This window comes from Piliocolobus tephrosceles, chromosome 5 (genome assembly GCF_002776525.5).
Source record: "Piliocolobus tephrosceles isolate RC106 chromosome 5, ASM277652v3, whole genome shotgun sequence".
NCBI lineage: Eukaryota > Metazoa > Chordata > Mammalia > Primates > Cercopithecidae > Piliocolobus > Piliocolobus tephrosceles.
Genome location: NC_045438.1, coordinates 125,574,743 through 125,594,319, shown reverse-complemented (window position 1 = coordinate 125,594,319; position 19,577 = coordinate 125,574,743). Strand labels below are relative to the sequence as shown.

General features: G+C 48.5%; 2 protein-coding genes across 2 annotated transcripts; one reads left to right on the top strand and one right to left on the bottom strand.

Moving 5' to 3' along the window:
• Positions 1-950: 950 nt before the first annotated feature.
• Positions 951-4,408, bottom strand: DNPH1 (2'-deoxynucleoside 5'-phosphate N-hydrolase 1). The gene is made up of 4 exons (XM_023213064.1): positions 4,194-4,408; positions 1,656-1,724; positions 1,362-1,472; positions 951-1,203 (listed from the first exon to the last, which is right to left on the bottom strand). Exons 1-4 carry the CDS (start codon positions 4,387-4,389, stop codon positions 1,055-1,057), a joined length of 525 nt encoding a protein of 174 aa, XP_023068832.1. The 5' UTR covers positions 4,390-4,408; the 3' UTR covers positions 951-1,054.
• A 1,436-nt stretch (positions 4,409-5,844) lies between these two features.
• LOC113225058 (60S ribosomal protein L36a-like) lies at positions 5,845-6,256 on the top strand. Its single transcript, XM_026455482.1, has one exon. It carries the CDS (start codon positions 5,881-5,883, stop codon positions 6,199-6,201), a length of 321 nt encoding a protein of 106 aa, XP_026311267.1. The 5' UTR covers positions 5,845-5,880; the 3' UTR covers positions 6,202-6,256.
• Positions 6,257-19,577: the final 13,321 nt, after the last annotated feature.

Below are 19,577 nucleotides of genomic sequence, written 5' to 3'. Positions count from 1 at the left end.
TCAGAGCAGACTCATCTGACCTAAGCTGATAAGGGGAGGTGAAGGTTGGCATGGAAAGGGCCAGGTGCAGCCTCAGCCCAGTTCGGAGGAGACAGAGGGGGGTGGCCACCCCCAGGAGCAACCTTCCTCCCAACTTTTTTTTTTTTTTCTTGTTTTCTGAAATGGAGTTTTGCTTTTGTCCCCCCAGGCTGGAGTGCAATGGCGTGATCTCGGCTCACTGCAGCCTCCGCCTCCCGGGTTCAAGCAATTCTCCTGCCTCAGCCTCCTGAGTAGCTGGGATTACAGCCATGCATCACCATGCCCATCTAATTTTTGTATTTTTAGTAGAGATGTGGTTTCCCATGTTGGCCAGGCTGGTCTCAAACTCTTGAGCTCAGGTGATCTGCCCGCCTCGGCCTCTCAAAGTGCTGGGATTACAGGTGTGAGCCACGGCGCCCAGCCTTTCCTCCCAACTCTTGGCTCACTGCAAGCTCCACCTCGCGGGTTCACGCCATTCTCTGCCTCAGCCTCCCGAATAGCTGGGACTACAGGCACCCGCCACCACGCCTGGCTAATTTTTTGCATTTTTAGTAGAGATGGGGTTTTATCATGTTAGCCAGGATGGTCTCTATCTCCTGACCTTGTGATCCACCCACCTCAGCCTCCCAAAGTACTAGGATCACAGGCGTGAGCCACTGCACCCGACCCTCCTCCCAATTCTTTTTTTTTTTTTTTTGAGACGGAGTCTTGCTCTGTCGCCCGGGCTGGAGTGCAGTGGCCAGATCTCAGCTCACTGCAAGCTCCGCCTCCCGGATTTTCGCCATTCTCCTGCCTCAGCCTCCGGACTCCCAATTCTTAAGTGTTCCTGGGGAGAAAGGGGCTTGAGGGCATTAGGAGTTGTCCTCCTCTCGGCCTAGAGATTTCTAAAGCATCTGTCTTGAAGTGAAGTGTGGCAGGACTCAGACAGACAGTTAGGATTTTAACTGTACCTTTTAATTTGCTCCTGGGGCTAACAGGAAGGAATGGTACTAGAGCAGTGTCTGAGAACAGAAGAATTTAAGAAAGTGAGATTAAGTCAAGTGGGTGGGTCAGGGGAGGCAGCCACCTGCCCTGGAGGATCAGCCTCGAAGTATCGATCCAGCAGCACCTCCACCTCTCCCTCCTCATAGTCCCACACCTGGAAGCGAGAGCCATCTGCTGCTCCCCGGATCATGGCCGAAAGCACTGGAAAGGGCAGGGAAAGGTGGAGCTGCCTCCCATCCCCACCCTCACAGCTCCCTTCCCCCTTCCCTGTTGAGGGAGGCTCGGTGCTCAGAGCCCACCAGGGAAGGAGCTGAGAGCTGGGTCCACAGAAAGCCAGGAGGGAGGCTTGGGGTGCTTACCGCGGCCAGACTGCGGGCGGAACAGGCATAGGATCCGCTTGTTGAAGGCCACAGCCCGGCCCAGCTCATAGCCTACACCCAGGGATGGCTGTGTCACTTCTGCCACGACCACTGGGAAGAAAGATGAGAGGAAGCCTCAGCATTGGGGGCACTTGGGGTTCATAAGGAAGATGGCGATGTGGCTGTGGTGAGGAGGGAACTCTGGGAGTCCCTTCTAGGTGTGGAGGCTGGGGTGTCCAGGGGAACCCAACACTCCAGAGGAGTGAGGTGCTGGAAGGAGGGAGCGCCACTCACCGTCCGCCTGCTGCAGCCACACCAGGTCCCGCTCATGGATGAGCCTGTCACCCCCAGCAGCCTCTTCCCCTGTGTTGAGGGAAAGCTGGTCAGGGACATGCCTCATGCTGGCTCCTCGTAACTCCTATGCCCTTGCATGTCCATACCCACCCTGCTTAGGGAGGGCGGGAACCTTGTGCTAGATGACCTGACCCAACGTGACGATCTCGTCAAAGCAGCGAGGAAATGGAATAGCCACAAAAAGAAAAATTCAGCCCTGTGTAAGGTGGGATGTGTGTGATTAGGGCCAAATGAGAACATGGGCAGCACATGAGAATGATTAGGGAAAGGTGCATGGGCACTTAGCCAAAAGTAGGAGAGGCATCCTGGGCCCAGAGGGTAGGGATCTCGGGTCCTAGTTTGATTAAATGTTATCTTCCAGGATGGTGAGGCTCAGCCCACCACATCAGGTTAGGACCACTGGGGAGCTTGTTAGAAGTACAGATTCCAGGGCTGGGCATGGTGGCTCATGCCTGCAATCCCAGCACTTTGGGAGGCTGAGGCCGGTGGATCACTTGAGGTCAGGAGTTCAAGACCAGCCTGGTCAACATGGTGAAACCTCGTCTCTACTAAACATACAAAAATTATCTGGGCATGGTGGTGCACACCTGTAATCCCAGCAACTTGGGAGGCTGAAGCAGGAGAATCATTTGAACCCAGGAGGCGGAGGTTGCAGTCAGCCGAGATTATACCACTGCACTCCAGCCTGGGCAAAGAGCAAAACTCTGTCTCAAAAAAAAAAAAAAAAGTACAGATTCGGGCCGGGTGCAGTGGCTCCCGGCACTTTGGGAGGCCAAGGCGGTAGGCTCACAAGGTCAGGAGTTCGAGACCAGTCTGGCCAACATGATGAAACCCCATCTCTACTAAAAATTAAAAAATTAGCCAGGCATGGTGGCAGGCACCTGTAATACCAGCTACTTGGGAGGCTGAGGCAGGATAATTGCTTGAACCTGGGAGGTGGAGGTTGCAGTGAGCGGAGATCACTCCACTGCACTCCAGCCTAGGCGACAGAGCGAGACTGTTGTCTTGGGCGGGGGGTCAGAAAGTACAGATTCGAAGGCTTTATCCCAGATGATCAGAACCTGCATTTTTAACAGGCTCCCTCAGATAACACTAAAGACCTGGAGAGCCACCAGGCAGTCTGGATATACCATGAACTAATGAGCTATAAGCTTCAGGGTCCTCCACTTGCACAGGCCCTTTCCAAACCATCAGCAACTTTGTATTGTGATTTTTGTCTTTTTAAAGAGATCTCCCAGAACTGCATGAGGTCCCACAAATTGTGGGTCTGCTCTTGCATAGGGTAAGTGGAAACCACTTAAGGTTTTCTTAGCAGAAGCACAAGCATTCAAGACACAATTTTCAAACTGGAAGGATCTGCAAGATTCCAGACCAGCACATCAAAGTATGCTTTAGAGAAATCCAGCCAGACTCAGTGGCTCATGTCTGTAATCCCAACACTTTGGGAGGCCAAGGCAGGCAGATCACTTGGGCTCAGGAGTTCAAGACCAGCCTGGCCAACATGGCAAAATCCTGTCCCTATAAAAATACAGAAATTAACCAGGTGTGGTGGTGCACACCTGTAGTCCCAGCTACTTGGGAGGGTGAGGTGGGAGGATCACTCAAGCCTGGGAGGCAGAGGTTGCCAGTGAGCTGAGATTTTGCTGCTGAACTCCAGCATGGGTAATGGAACAAGACTGTTTCCATTATGTTTCCAAATAAATAAATAAATAGAAAAAAGGAAAAAGAAAAACCCAGCAGCCAGGAGCAGAACACAATAACAGCCTGAAAGAGAACATGAGGCCAGTGTGGGGGCTCACACCTATAGTGCCAGCACTTCGGGAGGCCCAAGGCAGGAGGATCGCTTGAGGCTAGGTCAGGACCAGACTGAATAACATAGTGAGACTCCCTATCTCTACAGAAAAATTTTGAAAATTAGCCAGGCATGGTGTCGTGCCCCTGCAGCCCTTGCTAATAGGAGGCTGAGGCTGGAGGATCATGAGCCTAGGAGGCCGAGGCTGCAGTGAGCTATGATCACACCACTGCACTCCAGCCTGGGCAACAGAGTGAGATTCCGTCTCAAAAACAAAACAAAACAAATAAAAACTTGGTGGGGAGGCAGGAGGATACTTTTCGTGTTGGGTGGTGGAAAAGATTCCAGGGGGTGAGGTGGGAACTGAGCCCAGGCAAAGCAGCCCAATCCACCTTCTTTCTGCACCCTACAAACGCTCTGAAAGCAGCTTAAGACAGAGTTCTCCAAGAAGGAACCAAAGGTCAAGATAATGCTGAGAATGCCTCACACCCGCAGGCTTGCTGGGACCCACGCAGTCCGAGCCCCGGCCAGTTTCCTTCTCGGACTGGGACGCTGGATGGAGCACCGGGGTAGGAGGGCGGGCTCCTGGCGCCGGGAGCGCAGCTGCCGGGGTATCAGGCCGGGACCCCGCCAGCCCAGCCGGGCTCCCGCCCGCGTCCCCGCAGCCCGCGTCCCCAGGGCCTCACCGCGCGCGCCCAGCTCGGCGGCCGCCACGTGTTCGGTGAGCACTGTCCCGAATCGCCGCAGCCGAGACACGATCCGCTCGTACAGCGTCCTGTCCTCGCGTCCGCCGCGAATGCTCCCGCAGAAGTACAGGGCCGGGCGGCCAGACTCCCCCAGCTCCCCGCTTTTGCTGCGCCCCCGCACCCTGGCAGCAGCCATTTCCCAGCCGCCCGCGCTCTCCCGCGCCAGGGGGCGCCAGCCCGCGGCCACGTGACCCCGCCCGGCCCAGCGCAGAGACCGGCTGCTGAGTCCACACCTGTGGAATGGGGAAGACGAACTGGGAGGATCCAACCGGGACCCTCTCGGGAACACACCCTTCCCGGACTTGACCTTGGGATGCCTAACACGCACCTTAACTTGACCTGTCCAAGCAGAACTTCCCCACCTCACCCGCTTCTGCTCCCCCCCCGCCCCCCGCGCCGTCTTTCCCAGTTGCATCTTCCCAGCTGCTCAGGCCCAAGACCCTCGGAGTCATCTGGATCATTCCCTTTCTCTCAAACTCTGCGTCCCATCCATTGGCAACTCTTGTGGATTCCTCCTTCCAAATCTGAAATCTCACGACCACCTACAGGGCTACTACCCTGGTCGAAGCCTCCTCCCGGCTCTCCACAGCCTCCTAACAGGTCTCCCCAGGTCCCGAGCTGCCCAACGTCAGACAGAACCAGGTCCACCCACCTTTGTGTCTACCCATAAGGTCGGGTTTTTATTGATGCTATTTCAATCACAAAAGTTAGGTGCCACATGGAGTTCCCAAGAAGGCAGTTCTCCTTAGGACCACCTGTTCACTTGGTAGTCAGAGCAGTGGGCATGCAGGCTGGAGCCACTCCACAGGTCAGACTCTTGCAAACCACACATAGCATTATATATAAGGATATAAATGTTACAGATGAAAATTTCACATCAAACACAGGAACATTTAACATCAAGAGAAAAGGGGTTAAAGACCAGTCCAAGGAGAGTGTTATGGACAGAGTCCTGGCCTGATGGGGATAGTCGTCAAGGGCTTGCAAGGAAGAGTCCTTGATGTGAGCAGAGCCTTCAGATGCAGACACCAGGTGCTGGTCACGAGTGATAGCAAGACTCAGTCTGTTAAGGTGGCCTTGTCTAGCTGCTGAAGTCCTGCTCATTTTATGGCCCTTGAGTCCTCTGATGAGGACTTATAGTAAAGGGCGATGCCCTTATCAGGTTGGGTGCTGTCTCCATTGGTTAGGCGAACATCTGGACCCTGTTGCCTTGATGCCTTTTGAAATGTAAGATGGAGTTTTTTAAAACTTTATTTATTTATTATTTTTTGGGACAAGGTGCCTGTCGCCCACACTGGAGTGCAGAGGCATGATCATTGCTCACTGCAGCCTCACGATCATTGCCACTGCAGCCTCAAACTCGTGGGTTCAAGGAATCCTCCCATCTCAGCTTCCTCAGTAGCTAGGACTACAGGCACATGCCACCATGCTGAGCTAATTAAAAAAAAAAAAAAAAACTGGTCGAGCACTGTGGCTCACGCCTATAATCCCAGCACTTTGGGAGGCCGAGGTGGGCAGATCACGAGGTCAGGAGATCGAAACCATCCTGGCTAACACAGTGAAACCCCATCTCTACTAAAAATACAAAAAAATTCTTTCTTCCCGTGCCGATATCGCTCTTGCAAGCATGGTTAACGTCCCTAAAACCCGCCGGACTTTCTGTAAGAAGTGTGGCAAGCACGAACCCCACAAAGTGACACAGTACAAGAAGGGCAAGGATTCTCTGTATGCCCAGGGAAAGCGGCGTTATGACAGGAAGCAGAGTGGCTATGGTGGGCAAACTAAGCCGATTTTCCGGAAAAAGGCTAAAACTACAAAGAAGATTGTGCTAAGGCTTGAGTGCGTTGAGCCCAACTGCAGATCTAAGAGAATGCTGGCTATTAAAAGATGCAAGCATTTTGAACTGGGAGGAGATAAGAAGAGAAAGGGCCAAGTGATCCAGTTCTAAGTGTCATCTTTTATTATGAAGACAATAAAATCTTGAGTTTATGTTCAAAAAAAAATACAAAAAATTAGCTGAGCATGATGGCACACACCTGTAGTCCCAGATACTCCAGAGGCTGAGGCTGGAGAATTGCTTGAACCCGGGACGCAGAGGTTGCAGGGAGCTGAGATCACCCCACTGCACTCCAGCCTGGGCAACAGAGTGAGACTCCATCTCAAAAAAAAAAAAAAAAAATGTAGAGATGAGGTCTCACTATGTTTCCAGGACTGGTCTCAAAACTCCTAGGCCCAAACAATCCCCCACGTCAGCCTCCCAAAGTGCTGGGATTACAGGCATGAGCGAATGCGCCCAGTGATGGAGTCTTTTTTAAGATGGAATTACTTATGTCAAGGGTTCTCTGTACACCTCCCTTACCCCTTCCCCGCTACAGTCTGCTCTCCACTCAGCAGCTAGAGTGATGTAGGTCAAGACCTTCCTCTGCTCAAAACTCTCCAATGGTTCCCATCTCACTTGGGGTAAAAACTGAAAACCCCACAGTAGCTCACAAGGCTCCAGATGATCCTGTCACCCTCTTACCTCCCTAACTCCAGTTCCTATTATTTTCATTCACTTCTCTGCCACCTCACTGGCTTCCTGGCTGTTCCTTAAGCACGTCAGCCATGCCCTTGCCTCAGAGTCTTTGCATTTGCTGTTCCCTTTGCCCAGAACCCTGTTCTCCCAGGTAGCTTCCTGGCTCACTCCTCATTTCCTTCAAGTCTTTGTTGACACTTCACCTTCCCTGACCACCCTATTCAATATGGCAGCCCTCCATCCCCCAGTACTCTCTATCACCCTTCCCCACCTTGCCTGTTCTCCTTCTCATGCACCATATAACTTATTAATTATGTTGCATGTTTTTCTATACCCAGTAGAAGGTTGTCACTGCTGTATTCCTGCATTCTTTCTCTTCTTTCTTTCTTTCCTTCTTTCTTCTTCCTTCCTTCCTTTCCTTTCTTTCTTTTCTTTTTCTTTCTTTTCCTTCCTTCCTTCCTCTCTCTCTTTTCCTTTCCCTTCCTCCCTCTCTCTCTTTTCTTTCTTTCTTTTTCTTCTTTCTTTCTTTCTCTTTCTTCCTCCCTCCCTCCTTCCTTCCTTTCTTTTCTTTCTTTTCTTTCTTTCTTTTTCTTTTCTTTTCTTTCTTTCTTTTTCTTTTCTTTTCTTTTCTTTTCTTTCTTTCTTTCTTTCTTTCTTCCTTCCTTCCTTTCTTTCTTTCTCTTTCTTTCTTTCTTTCTTTCTTTCTTTCTTTCTTTCTTTCTTTCTTTCTTTCTTTCTTTCTTTCTTTCTTTCTTTCTTTCTTTCTTTCTTTCTTTCTTTCTTTCCTTATCTTTATTAAGAGATGGTGTCTTGCTCTATCACCCCGGCTTGAGTGCAGTGTCATGGTCACAGCTCACTGCAGCCTCAAACTCTTGGGCTTAAGCAATGCTCCCTTCTCATCCTCCTGAATAGCTGGGACTACAGGCGAGTGCCACCATGCCTGGCTAATTTTTTGTAGAAATGGGGTCTCACTATGTTGCCCAGGCTTATCTTAAACTCCTGGGCTCACGTGATCCTCCCACCTCAGCCTCCCAAAATACTGGGATTACAGGTGTGAGCCACTGTGCCTAGCCTATCCCCAGTTTCTAGAACTATGCCTGGCACATAAGAAACATTTATTAAATGTTTGTTGAATGAATGAGTGGTTTAAATGAGAGGATGAATTTCACAGCACTTCATAGTCTGCTGAGTCCTGTAGTAAGCAGGTTGATAGAGGCAGTATATTCAGGGAGACAGGCAAGCACTCATTGTTCACCAATACTGATTTCACCCTCGTTTTATTATGATAATCACAAATATATGACAAAACCTTCAAATGGAACGAGATAGTATGCAGTGGAAAGAAAGTCCTGAGACCCCAGCCCCACTCCCCAGAGGAAAGCTCCATCAGTGTTTTCTTCTGTATTCTTCCTGAAAGATAACTATTAAAGTACTAAAGCATGCCACTGCAGAGAAGATGCAGCAATATGTATATTTTTAATGCTAACATACAAAGGGGAGACAGAGATTTCAGAGTATTTCTGCCCACTGCTCTGCTGGGCCCAGCTATGTATACACGGACCATGGGGCAAACATGAAGACATAGCTAGCTGCACACCTGTCCCTCCCCCACCGGGTGCCCTCTCTCAGGCACACACAAACATGCATACACAGATTAGGAAGGAGGCCTCAGGTGCCAGCAGACTTGACAGGTAACCTCCCCAACATTCCTTATCCTCACTCACACCTTCCCTCCAGTTCCCCCCAAAGACAAGGAACACACATGCACAGACACACACACACACACCCCATCTTGTTTCTGCCTCTGTATCTTTTTTTTTTAGAAAGAGAGTTTCACTCTTGTTGCCCAGGCTGGAGTACAGTGGCGTGATCTCGGCTCACAGCAACCTCCACCTCCTGGGTTCAAGCAATTCTCCTGCCTCAGCCTCCGAGTAGCTGGGATTACAGGCATGTGCCACCACGCCCAGCTAATTTTTGTATTTTTAGTAGAGACGGGGTTTCACCCAAAGTGCTGGGATTACAGGCGTAAGCCACTGTGCCTGGTCCCAGGAGGCCAGTCTCAATTCCGTTACTGTCTCTGTGACCTTGGTCAGGTCCCTTAAACTCTCCAAGTCTGTTTCCTCATTTATGAAATTGGTAAGAAATGTTATCTTGCCTTACTCACCTGGTTTGAGCATGGTGCAGTGAAGTATGTGAAGGCACATTAGAAAATATAGGGTAGGCGCGGTGGCTCACACCTGTAATTCCAGCACTTTGGGATGCCAAGGCAGGTGGACTGAGTGAGATAGTGCCACTGCACTCCAGCCTGGGCGACAACAGCGAAACTCGTCTGAAAAAAAAAAAAAGAAAAAAGAAAACACAAAGTACTCAGGGGGTTTTTAGGGCGGTGAAATTACCCTGCGTGATCCTTTAATGGTGGGTACATGTCATTATATATTTATCCAAACCTATAGAGTGTACAACATGAAGAGTGAAACCTAATGTAGTCTATGGACTTTGTGTGATAATGATGGTCAATGTAAGTTCATCAGTCGTAACAAATGTACCACTTCAGTGGGGATGCTGATAATGGCGGAGGCTGCGCATTTGTGGAAGCGGAGGTGTGTGGGAACTCTCTGTACCTTCTGCTCAGCATTGCTGTGAACCTAAAACTGCTCTAAAAAATAAAGTCCATTTTAAAATAAAGTGCTATACAAATGTAAGTCATTGTTCAATTAAACAAAAATTATTTTATTATGGAAAATGTCAAATTTATATGCTGATACAGAGAATAGCGAAAGACTACACATCACATGATTCTATGTGACATGTCTAGAAAAGGCATGTTTGGTGAGACAGAAAGCAGACCAGTTGTTGCCTAAGGCTGGGGGTGGGAGCAGGAATTGGCTGCAGAGGGCACGAGAAAACATTCTGGGAGTGACAGAAACGTTCTTTTTATTTTTTTGAGACAGGGTTTCACTCTGTCACCCAGGCTAGAGTGCAGTGCCACCATCATGGCATCACAGCTCACTACAGCCTCCACCCCTCAAGTGATCCTCCCACCTCAGCCTCCGAAGTAGCTGGGACTACAGGCAGGTGCCACCACACCTGGCCAAGTTTTGTTGGCAGGCTTGGGTGCTTCTGTGAGTTTGCCCATTATACAGCCTTCATATGAGTTGAATTCAGGCAGTATTTGTCCTTCTGTGACAGGCTTATTTCCCTATAATGCCCTCCAGGTTCATTCATGTCTGATTTCAAAACATATTATTAAGCTACAGTAGGCCGGGCACTGTGGCTCATGCCTATAATCACAGCACTTTGGGAGGCTGAGGTGGGAGGATTGATTGAGCCCAGCAGCTTGAGACCAGCATGGGCAACAAGGAAGACCCCACCTCTACAAAAAATTTAAAAAATTAGCCGGATGTGGTGGCACTACGTGTGTTTGTGTGTGTGTGTGTGTGTGTGTGTGTGTGTGTGTATAATGGAATATTAAACAGTCTTTAAAAAGAAGGAAATTCTGCCATTTGCAACAGTAAAACTGTTCTTAACAAAGCAAAATATAAAGTAGAGAAAATAGTGTGAGATTTAATAATTATCAGTTTATGGCCAGTCTTGTTTCATCTGTATTCATACTAAATTTCCTCACTGTACTATTTTTATGCAAATTTCAGATTACATTTTTTATTTATAAATTTTTTTTTTTTTTTTGAGACGGAGTCTCGCTCTGTTGCCCAGGCTGGAGTGCAGTGGCCGGATCTCAGCTCACTGCAAGCTCCACCTCCCAGGTTCACGCTATTCTCCTGCCTCAGCCTCCCGAGTAGCTGGGACTACAGGCGCCCGTCACCTCGCCCGGCTAGTTTTTTTGTATTTTTTAGTAGAGACGGGGTTTCACCGGGTTAGCCAGGATGGTCTCGATCTCCTGACCTCGTGATCCGCCCGTCTCGGCCTCCCAAAGTGCTGGGATTACAGGCTTGAGCCACCGCGCCCGGCCTATAAATATTTTTATATATATCTGTAAAAGATAACTCTTTTTTACTAAAAATGTAACCAAGGCTGGGCATGGTGGCTCATGCCTGTAATCCCTAGCACTGTGGGAGGATTGCTTGAGGCCAAGAGTTGAAGACCAACCTGGCCATCATAGTGAGACCCCGTCTTATTAAAAAAAGGAACTAAAATATTATTATCATATCATAGCTAAAAAATTTAACAACATTTTCTTAATATCATCAAATATTCCATTCGTGTTCAAATTTCTTGTCTTACAAACTTTGTAATTTATTTGTTTGAAATCAAGATCCACATATTATGATTGGTTGACATGCCTTTTAAATCTATTTTAATATATACATTTCCCCCGTATATTCTCTCTTTCTCTCTCTCATCCTGCAGTTTCCTTCAGTCTGAAGTTTGCCAATTATATCCCTGTGATGTCACTGAATATGTTCCTCTATATTCCTTATTTCCTGTACATTGTAGTTGGATGCAAAGACTTAATCAGATTCAGGTTGAATTTGGCTATTTCACAAGGGGTGTTGTGTAATCCTAACATGGGCACATAGTGTCTGGATGTCTCTCTGTTTTGATGCGAGCAACCACTGATACTCAATGCCCAGATGTATTTATCATTTATGATTCCTTCATTCATGCAGAGGCATACCAATAAAAGTATACTTGCATTATAAAATCAAACCCAGCTACAGAAAACCACCTAAACAAATGAACTATTATAAGACAAACACTCTTGTGATTCCCATCCATCTCATCTCAAAATAGATCTTCAACTACCCAGAAGTAGTTTCCATGTGCACCATCCCAAACAGCCCCCTTACTCCCTCCAGAAGTAACCACTGCCCTTACTTTCATAGTGAGGACAGAAAGGAAAGACATCATTAAACTTCCTTATGTTTCATTATGGTTTTATCACCCAAATGTGCATTTTTAGACAGTATAGTTTAACCTTACCTATTTTTATTTATCTTTTAAGTCCCTTTTATTTATTTTTTTGAGACAGGATCTTGCTCTGTCACACTGGCATGCAGTGGCATGATCATGGCTCACTGTAGCCTTGACCTCCTAGGCTCAAGCGATCCTCTCACCTCAGCTTCCTGAGTAGCTGGGGCCACAGGAGCATGCCACCACACCTGGCTAATTTTTGTTAAATTTATTTTTATTTTCCAGAGAGAGGAGGTCTCACTAGGTTGCCCAGGCTTGTCTGGAACTCCTGGGCTCAAGCAATCCTCCTGCCTCAGCCTCCCAAAATGCTGGGATTACGGGCATGAGCCACTGTGCCCAGCTTTAAATTCCTTTTAATGTACAGGTTGGGGACACATTTTAAAAGCATTTATTTTGTGTGAGACATTCAATGGGCACTAACAGAGCTACAAAAAGGAGTAAAGGAGAGTATCTGAGACTTTAGACTCCATTTGGCTTTGGGAGGAGCCAGCCGTAGCTCAAGAATAGGAGAAATCAGGTTAACGCCATGCAGTAATGTGCAAAGGGCTGTAGTGACTTAAGGAAGGCAGAAATCAAGCATCTGGAGGAGCTCTTCCGGTCTATCCTCACACTCCTGCCATGTCACACCCAGATCAAATGTCTTCTTCTGGCCAAGAAGTAGCAAGACCTAGATTTACCCTCCCGTCTTTAACAACTAAAAAACTGGACAGAATATATGAATATAGAGCAATAAGGTTTGAACATTGGCCGTCAGGCAGCACAGAACAATACTGTAATCCCTGAAAGACTGAAAACAAAGTAGACGAGCTTTACATTTGCCCCAGCTTATTGCCTGCAAGGTTACCAGGCTGCAGGATGGAGGAACCCAGGCTGAGCCTGGCTGTCTCTTTGATGGAGGAGATAGAGCTGGGAGTCCAGGGAGGCCAAGGCCTCTAGTTTGCAGGAGAGAGTACAGGACAGGAGAGCACTGGAGAGGTTCAGAGGGTTCCATGAATAGATAGCTGAGGACTGATCAGCACATGTGTATGAGGGAACTATCTGTGGTGGGGAAAAACATCTGAAAGCAGCAGAGTGAACAATTTTTGAGCTCACACAGGGATGGAACTAGTGCCTGTTCCTACTGGCTCATATGGAAAATTCATAGGGCTTTGCCTTAGTGGCGAAAAAAATTAGGTTTTGTCTTAGCGTCAGAGAAATATTAGCCCTAGACTGGAGGCTGCTCTGATCTAACCTAACAAAACTTAAAAGTAAACTTTGAAAGGATCAAACTGGTTTCTCTTTTTCCTTTTTCTTTCTTTTTTTTTTGAGACGGAGTCTCATTCTGTCTCCCAGGCTGGAGTGCAGTTGTACGATCTCGGCTCGCCATTCTCCTGCCTCAGCCTCCCCAGTAACTGGGACTACAGGCGCCCACTACCACGCCTGGCTAATTTTTTGCATTTTTAATAGAGATGGGGTTTCACCATGTTAGCCAGGATGGTCTCGATCTCCTGACCTCGTCCTCCCAAAGTGCTGGGATTACAGGCATGAGCCACTGCGCCTGGCCCAAACTGGTTTTTCTTCTCTCTCTCTCTCTCTCCCTCTCTCTCTCTCTTTCTCTGTTTCTCTCTGTCTATCTCTCTGTTTCTTTTCTTTTTCTGAGACAGCGTTTTGCTCGTTCACCCAGGTTGGAGTACAGTGGCATGATCATGGCTTACTGCAGCATTGACATCCTGGACTCAAGCGATCCTCCTGCCTCAGCCTCCCAAGTATCTGGGACCACAGATACATGCTACCACGCCTGGCTAAGTTTTGATTTTTTTTTTTTTTTCTGTGGAGACAGGGTCTCTCCATGTTGCCCAGGCTGGTCTTAAGCTCCTGGGCTCAAGCAATCCTCCTTCATTTGCCTCCCAAAATGTTGAGATTCACAGGCATAAACCACAATGCCCAGCCTGTTTTTTTACTTCTTAAAAATTAACTGTGCAATCCAAAACAAAGCTGAATCATATTCACTGAAATATAAAAATATACAAGACTCAGCAAGGTAAAATTCACAGTATTTGGCATCCAGTAAAAAATTACTAGACATGGAAAGAAGCAGAAAATATGACCCATAGTAGGAATGAAAATCTGTTGAAACGAATCAAGAAATTGTTTAGATAGAATTAGTAGAAAAGTGTATTATAATTATTCCATATGTTTAAGAAGTTAGAAGAAAAAACTGAGTAGAGATATGGAAGATTTTAAAAGACCCAGATCGAACTTCCAGAATTGTAAACAACAGTGAAAAATACATTGGATGGAATTAATACTAGATTAGATGCTGTAAGAGAAAAGATTAATGAACTTGATTAATGAACTTGAATATATAGCAATAGAAATTATCCAAAATGAAACACAGCAAGAAAAAAGGCTGGGAAAAAGTAAAGCATCAGTGGGTTGTGGGACAAGTTCAAATGGCCTAATATACAGGGTAATTGGAGTCCCTGAAGGAAAGGGGAGGGCAGAAAAAATATTTAAGAAAATAATGGCTGAAAAATTTCCTAATTTGATGAAAACTATAAATGCACAGATACGAGAATGTCAACAAACCCAAGCACAAGAAACATGAATAAAACTATGTAAAAAAGACACATCATAATCAAATAGCTTAAACAGCTAAATCCAGTGACAAAGAGAAAATCTTAAAAGAAACCAGAGGCCTTGGTCTGGGCGTGGTGGCTCATGCCTATAATCCCAGCACTTTGGGAGGCTGAGGCAGGCAGATCATTTGAGGTCAGGAGTTTGAGATCAGCTTGACCAACATGGTGAAACCCTGTCTTTACTAAAAATACAAAAAAATAGCTGGGCGTGGTGGTGCACGCCTGTAATCTCAGCTACTTGGGAAGCTGAGACAGGAGAATCACTTGAACCTAGATAGTGCCACTGCACTCCAGCAGTCTGGGTGACAAAGCGAGACTCAGTCTCAAAAGACAAAACAAAACAAAACAAAACAAATTAAAAATATAGACGCATAAAAGGCATAGATTTCATGCAAAGGAACAGAGATAGGATAATTGCAAATTTCTCATCAGAAAAAAATGCAAGTTAGAAGACTATAGAGCAACATTTTTAAAGTACTGAAAACAAAAACGAAAAAGAAACTAGAATTCTAACCCAACACTCAGATCGGACCTTGTCTCGTCTTTGCTCAAAATTCCTCAGTGGTTCCCTATCTGAAAATCAGGCTCCCCAGGACACTGCTTCTGAGACAGAGATGATCACGCAGTAAGTTTATGGGGATGTGCTCTCGTGATCAACCTCTGTGGAGGACTGAAGAAGGCAAGGTTGCATGGAAGGGGGAGTTGAGCTCTGATGTAGTCTCAATAGAAGCCTCAGCTGTCCCTATTAGTTTTGAAAATGGGATGTCCCTTAGGAGGTGTCCCCAGTTGAAGTAAGGGGGCCAGGCCTTTATACTCATCGATTGGATGTGGGATGTCCCAGGAAGGGGGCATGATCTTGAATGAGGCAGCTCCCTTGGCCAAAGGCAATTCCCAGAGAACAGGTCAGCTGAAAGCAGTCAGCCTTCAACATCTCATATCTGGGAGAATACGCACCTAGATTCTGAAGGGAGATCTGAATGGCTCTCCACAGTATCCACTACACTTCCAAAAACCAAATGAGTAAAATCTAATCTTAGCACTGCACACAAGATCTTTCATGATCTTGCACACGCCCGCCCCAGCCTCATCTTATGCTGTCTTCTCAGCCTGGAAGTCTCTTTCATCCTCTGCCCTGGCCCCACTTCTCTGTTGGCAAACTTCTACTAATTCTTCAAATTACAGCTGAATGTGCCTCCTCCAAGAAGCCTTCCCTGATTACTCTTGCAGGCTCAATGATCCTTCCTCCCAACGTGGTGATTAGAACCATGGACTCCAGGGCCAGGGATTGAATTCCAGCTCTGCCACTTGCTAGCTGTGTAACCGAATGCATATTACCTAACCTCTCTGTATCTTAGTTTCCTCGTCTATAAAACAAGGGATAACAATAGTCCTCTTACCTTATAGGGTTGTCATCAGGATTAAATTAATTAACATATGTAAAGTCAGAGTAGTGTCTGGCAGAAGTAAATAACTGATGCAATTGTTGCTGTTGTTGTTGTTATTATTGAGACAGAGTCTCGCTCTGTCATCCAGGCTGGCACGCAGTAGCATAATCACGACTCACTGCAGTGTTGACCTCCTGGGCTCAAGAAATCCTTCCCCCTCAGCCTCCTGAGTAGCTGGGACTGCAGGTGCACACCACCACACCCAGCTAATTTTTAAATTTTTTGTACACATGAGGTCTCACTATGTTGCCCAGGCTGGTCTTGAACTCCCGGGCTCAAGCGATCCTGTTGCCTTGGTATCCCAAAGTGTTGGGATTATAGGCACGAGCCATTGCACCTGGCCCATTGTTGTTGTTGTTATTATTATTGAAGTTGCTCTGTATGCATTTGTTGAAGGCATTAAGGAAGGAAGGAACTGGCTGGGCACAATGGCTCATTCCTGTAATCCCAGCACTTTGGGAGGCCAAGGTGGGCAGATGGCTTTGAGCTCAGGAATTCAAGACCAGCCTGGGGAATACGGTGAAACCCCATCTCTACAAAAAATACAAAAATTAGCCGGGGATAGTGGCTCACACCTGTAGTCTCAAGTACTTGGGAGACTGAGGCTGGAGAATTGCTTGAGTCCAGGAAGCAGAGGTTGCAATGAACTGAGACTGTGCCACTACACTCCAGCCTGGGCAGCAGAATGAGACCCTGTCTCAAAAAAAAAAAAAAAAAAAAAAAAGGAACAAACTGAAAGAGACAGGTGGCATGCAGAGTTTGTTGCTCAAGGAATGTTGGATTGTTGAGTTGCTGAGTAATCCAACATGTCAGAAGGGGAGTAATGGCCTTATGGGTCCATGTTGGGAAGGTGTTTTGATGTTACAGTAAAGAGTATGCATCTTATTTGGTAAGCAGTAAAAACCAATGGCAGAGTTTGTCCACAAATGAAACAAAGGGCCAAGAGAGACACAGGTTGAGCCAAAAGATAAAGTATATAGGTGGTGAGGTGAGAATTACACGTGACAGGTGGTGGGTGAGAGTGTGGGATGGTCCCAGAAGAGGTGGGTGATAGGGACGTGTGGGAGGATGGGTACAGGAGAGGGGGATGAGTTTAGAGGAAGGAGATATAAACATGTAGAGGATGGAGTGGGTAATCGGGCGACACTGATGGGTCAGGTGAGGAATTTTAGAGACATACTGGGAGTGGGGAAGATAAAGGGTGATGGAGACAGGTGAGTTTTATGGGAGCAGGTAAGGAGTGATGGGGCTGTGCTGGGAGATGGAGTCAAGTGAGTGGCAGAGAGCGGTAAGGAGAACCTGAGAGCTGGAGCGGGACAGCCAGAGAATCCCAAGGCTGGAGGAGAGCGGAGCGGGGCCGGTGGAACGTGATGTCAGAGGAGGAGCGGTGATGTCAGAGCGGGCAGCGGGCGGTGATGTCAGGGCTGGTGCTGATGCTGGCGGCGCAGTGCATTGTGGGCAGCTCCCCGCTCCGCCGCTGCCGCCGCCGTCGCCCTAGGAGGATCGGGGCCGGGCCGGGCCGGGATGGTCCCGGTCGGAAGGCCGCCGCCGCCGCCGCCGCAGCCGGAGGGAGCGGGTCGCCCAACGCCGCACTGAGCCGCCCCCGCCCCGCCCCGGCCCCGGGGGATGCGCCGCCCCGAGCCGCTGCCTCCACCGCCGCCGCAGCCGCAGCCGCAGCGGGCACAGAGCAGGTGAGGCGGGGCGGGGCGGGCCGGGGTCGGGGCGGGGGCTCCTTAGTGGGCTCAGGGGGCTCCGCCTGGCTCGCCTCCCAGCGCAGCCTTCTTGGGCTCCCCTCCGCGCTGCTGTCGCCGCCCGCTGGGCTGGGACGCTGGCCTACACCGCCTGGGCCGCGCCGAGGCCTGGAGCCGCTCCCTGTCCCCAGCACACAGACCTCCCTCCCCAAACCATCCTCCAGGCACTTTGCTCCTCCCCACTCACCTCAGTCCCCTGTCCCCATGGCTTCACCCCTGGGTCTCCTGTCACCCCTGACGAGTCATTCAGCTGTCTCCATAACCTCCCTCCCTGTCCTCAGTCCCTCCATGCCTCCCACCTGTCTTCTTATCTACTTCCTCACCCCCTCAACTGTGCCCAGAAATCCCTCCCATGGTCCTATCTCTTCTTTGCCTGTCATCGTTATCTCTCACCAGTCTCTATCCTACCCACCCCCCTCCTCTAATCCTGTTGCTCCTCATCCCTGACATTCCCCTCTGCCTCCCTCCACACCTCTTTCACCTGTCCCCATCACCTCTCGCTGGTCTCCATCACCTCTCCTAACCTGGGCTCCCAGATTCCCACACACCCCTGCTGACACCTTGCAGAGTTACACAGCAACACTTGTATCCACAGGCCATGATGAGTTCCCACCACTTCCACGTACCCCTATGTACCATCACTGGCCCCACATGCTTCTACCTGCACTCTCTGACAGATACTCATACAAACTGCACAAGCCCTCGCCTTCACCATGTGCCCATGCTCCCATGCGCACATAGGGGCCTGAGGCGGCAGTAACGGGGCAACCAAGTGTCGCGTGTTTGTATTATCCAACCCAGTCTCTGCTGAGCGTAGTCCTCACACACAGAGAGAAGGATAGTGGAGAGGGAGAGGCAGGTAACCCTCATTTATCTTCCTGGCTCCACTCTTCCTTCTCTTGCCTCATCTGTTTCTTTTTGGTTTGCTCATCTATAAAATGGGAGCAGGACACAAATTTTCCTTATCAACCTAAGAGATCCACTGTCCCAGGACTGGAAAGCCCACCAGAGTTCACCCAGTTCAACTTCTGAAGGCTCCCTCCCACCAGTTCAATTGCTTCTTCAGTCTTGTCCTCAACCTGTCTCCTCCACCTTTATTCCAGAAGCCCCATCCCTACCTCTCCCTTCATCCTGCCATTGCCCTCACTGCCCTTCAAATTCCTGATGCCCCATATCCCACTTTGGCAGAAGGAGGGAAGTCCTGATGCTCTGAAGTTGTAAGGATTGGAGGAAACAGCTCAGCTTAGTCATTTGAAGAAAGAGAAAAGGAGTGGCAGCGTCCCTCTCCATGAAGATCCCTTCTCCATATGTCCACAGTGGCACATCATGATTTGGAAGGTGGTTTCCACACCTCCACTTCCCACCCTGTCCCCTATGGCATGATGTCTAGATGCGGGAGCCCTGGGAAGTTATTTCATCCCAAGGAAAGGGGGGTTTATGTAGTTTCTACCCCATCTATAGATCTCTTTAGCCACCTTCCTCCCCCAACCCACAACCCCCAAACCCCAGCCTAAGTAACTTCCCTCTTTCTCTATTTGTGACTCTTCAGGGTCATTGTGAGGGCACAGTAGTGTGCTTCTAAAAAGTGTGAGGGAAAGAGAAGAGGAAAATATCCTGGTTCCAAATTCTGTCCTGGGTTGGCAGAGATCTCAGAAAGTCATGTCTTCTGGCCCCTTGCCTACACACATGCACATCACACACAGACAGACACAACACACACACAAGCACATACAGACACATAGATACATGTAGAAAAGCAGACAGACACACAGAAAAGATATACAAAGAAAGACACACAAAGGCACATACACACACAGAAGGATACATGCACAGATACACACACAGACATATGCATGTGCATACATGGGCATTTCTCCGGTAACATCTGCCTGGCTCTCCCAACCCCTGCCATTGGGAAACTCTCCCTGATATCCAACTTCTACCTGTCCTAATTTGAGGAGAGCTGTGTTCTTTCTTGTTGATTCCTAAGCAGACACAGAAAGGTGTGGTCAGAGGCTCTCTCACCCAATGCCCACCCACACCTGCTGTTCCCTTTCACTCCT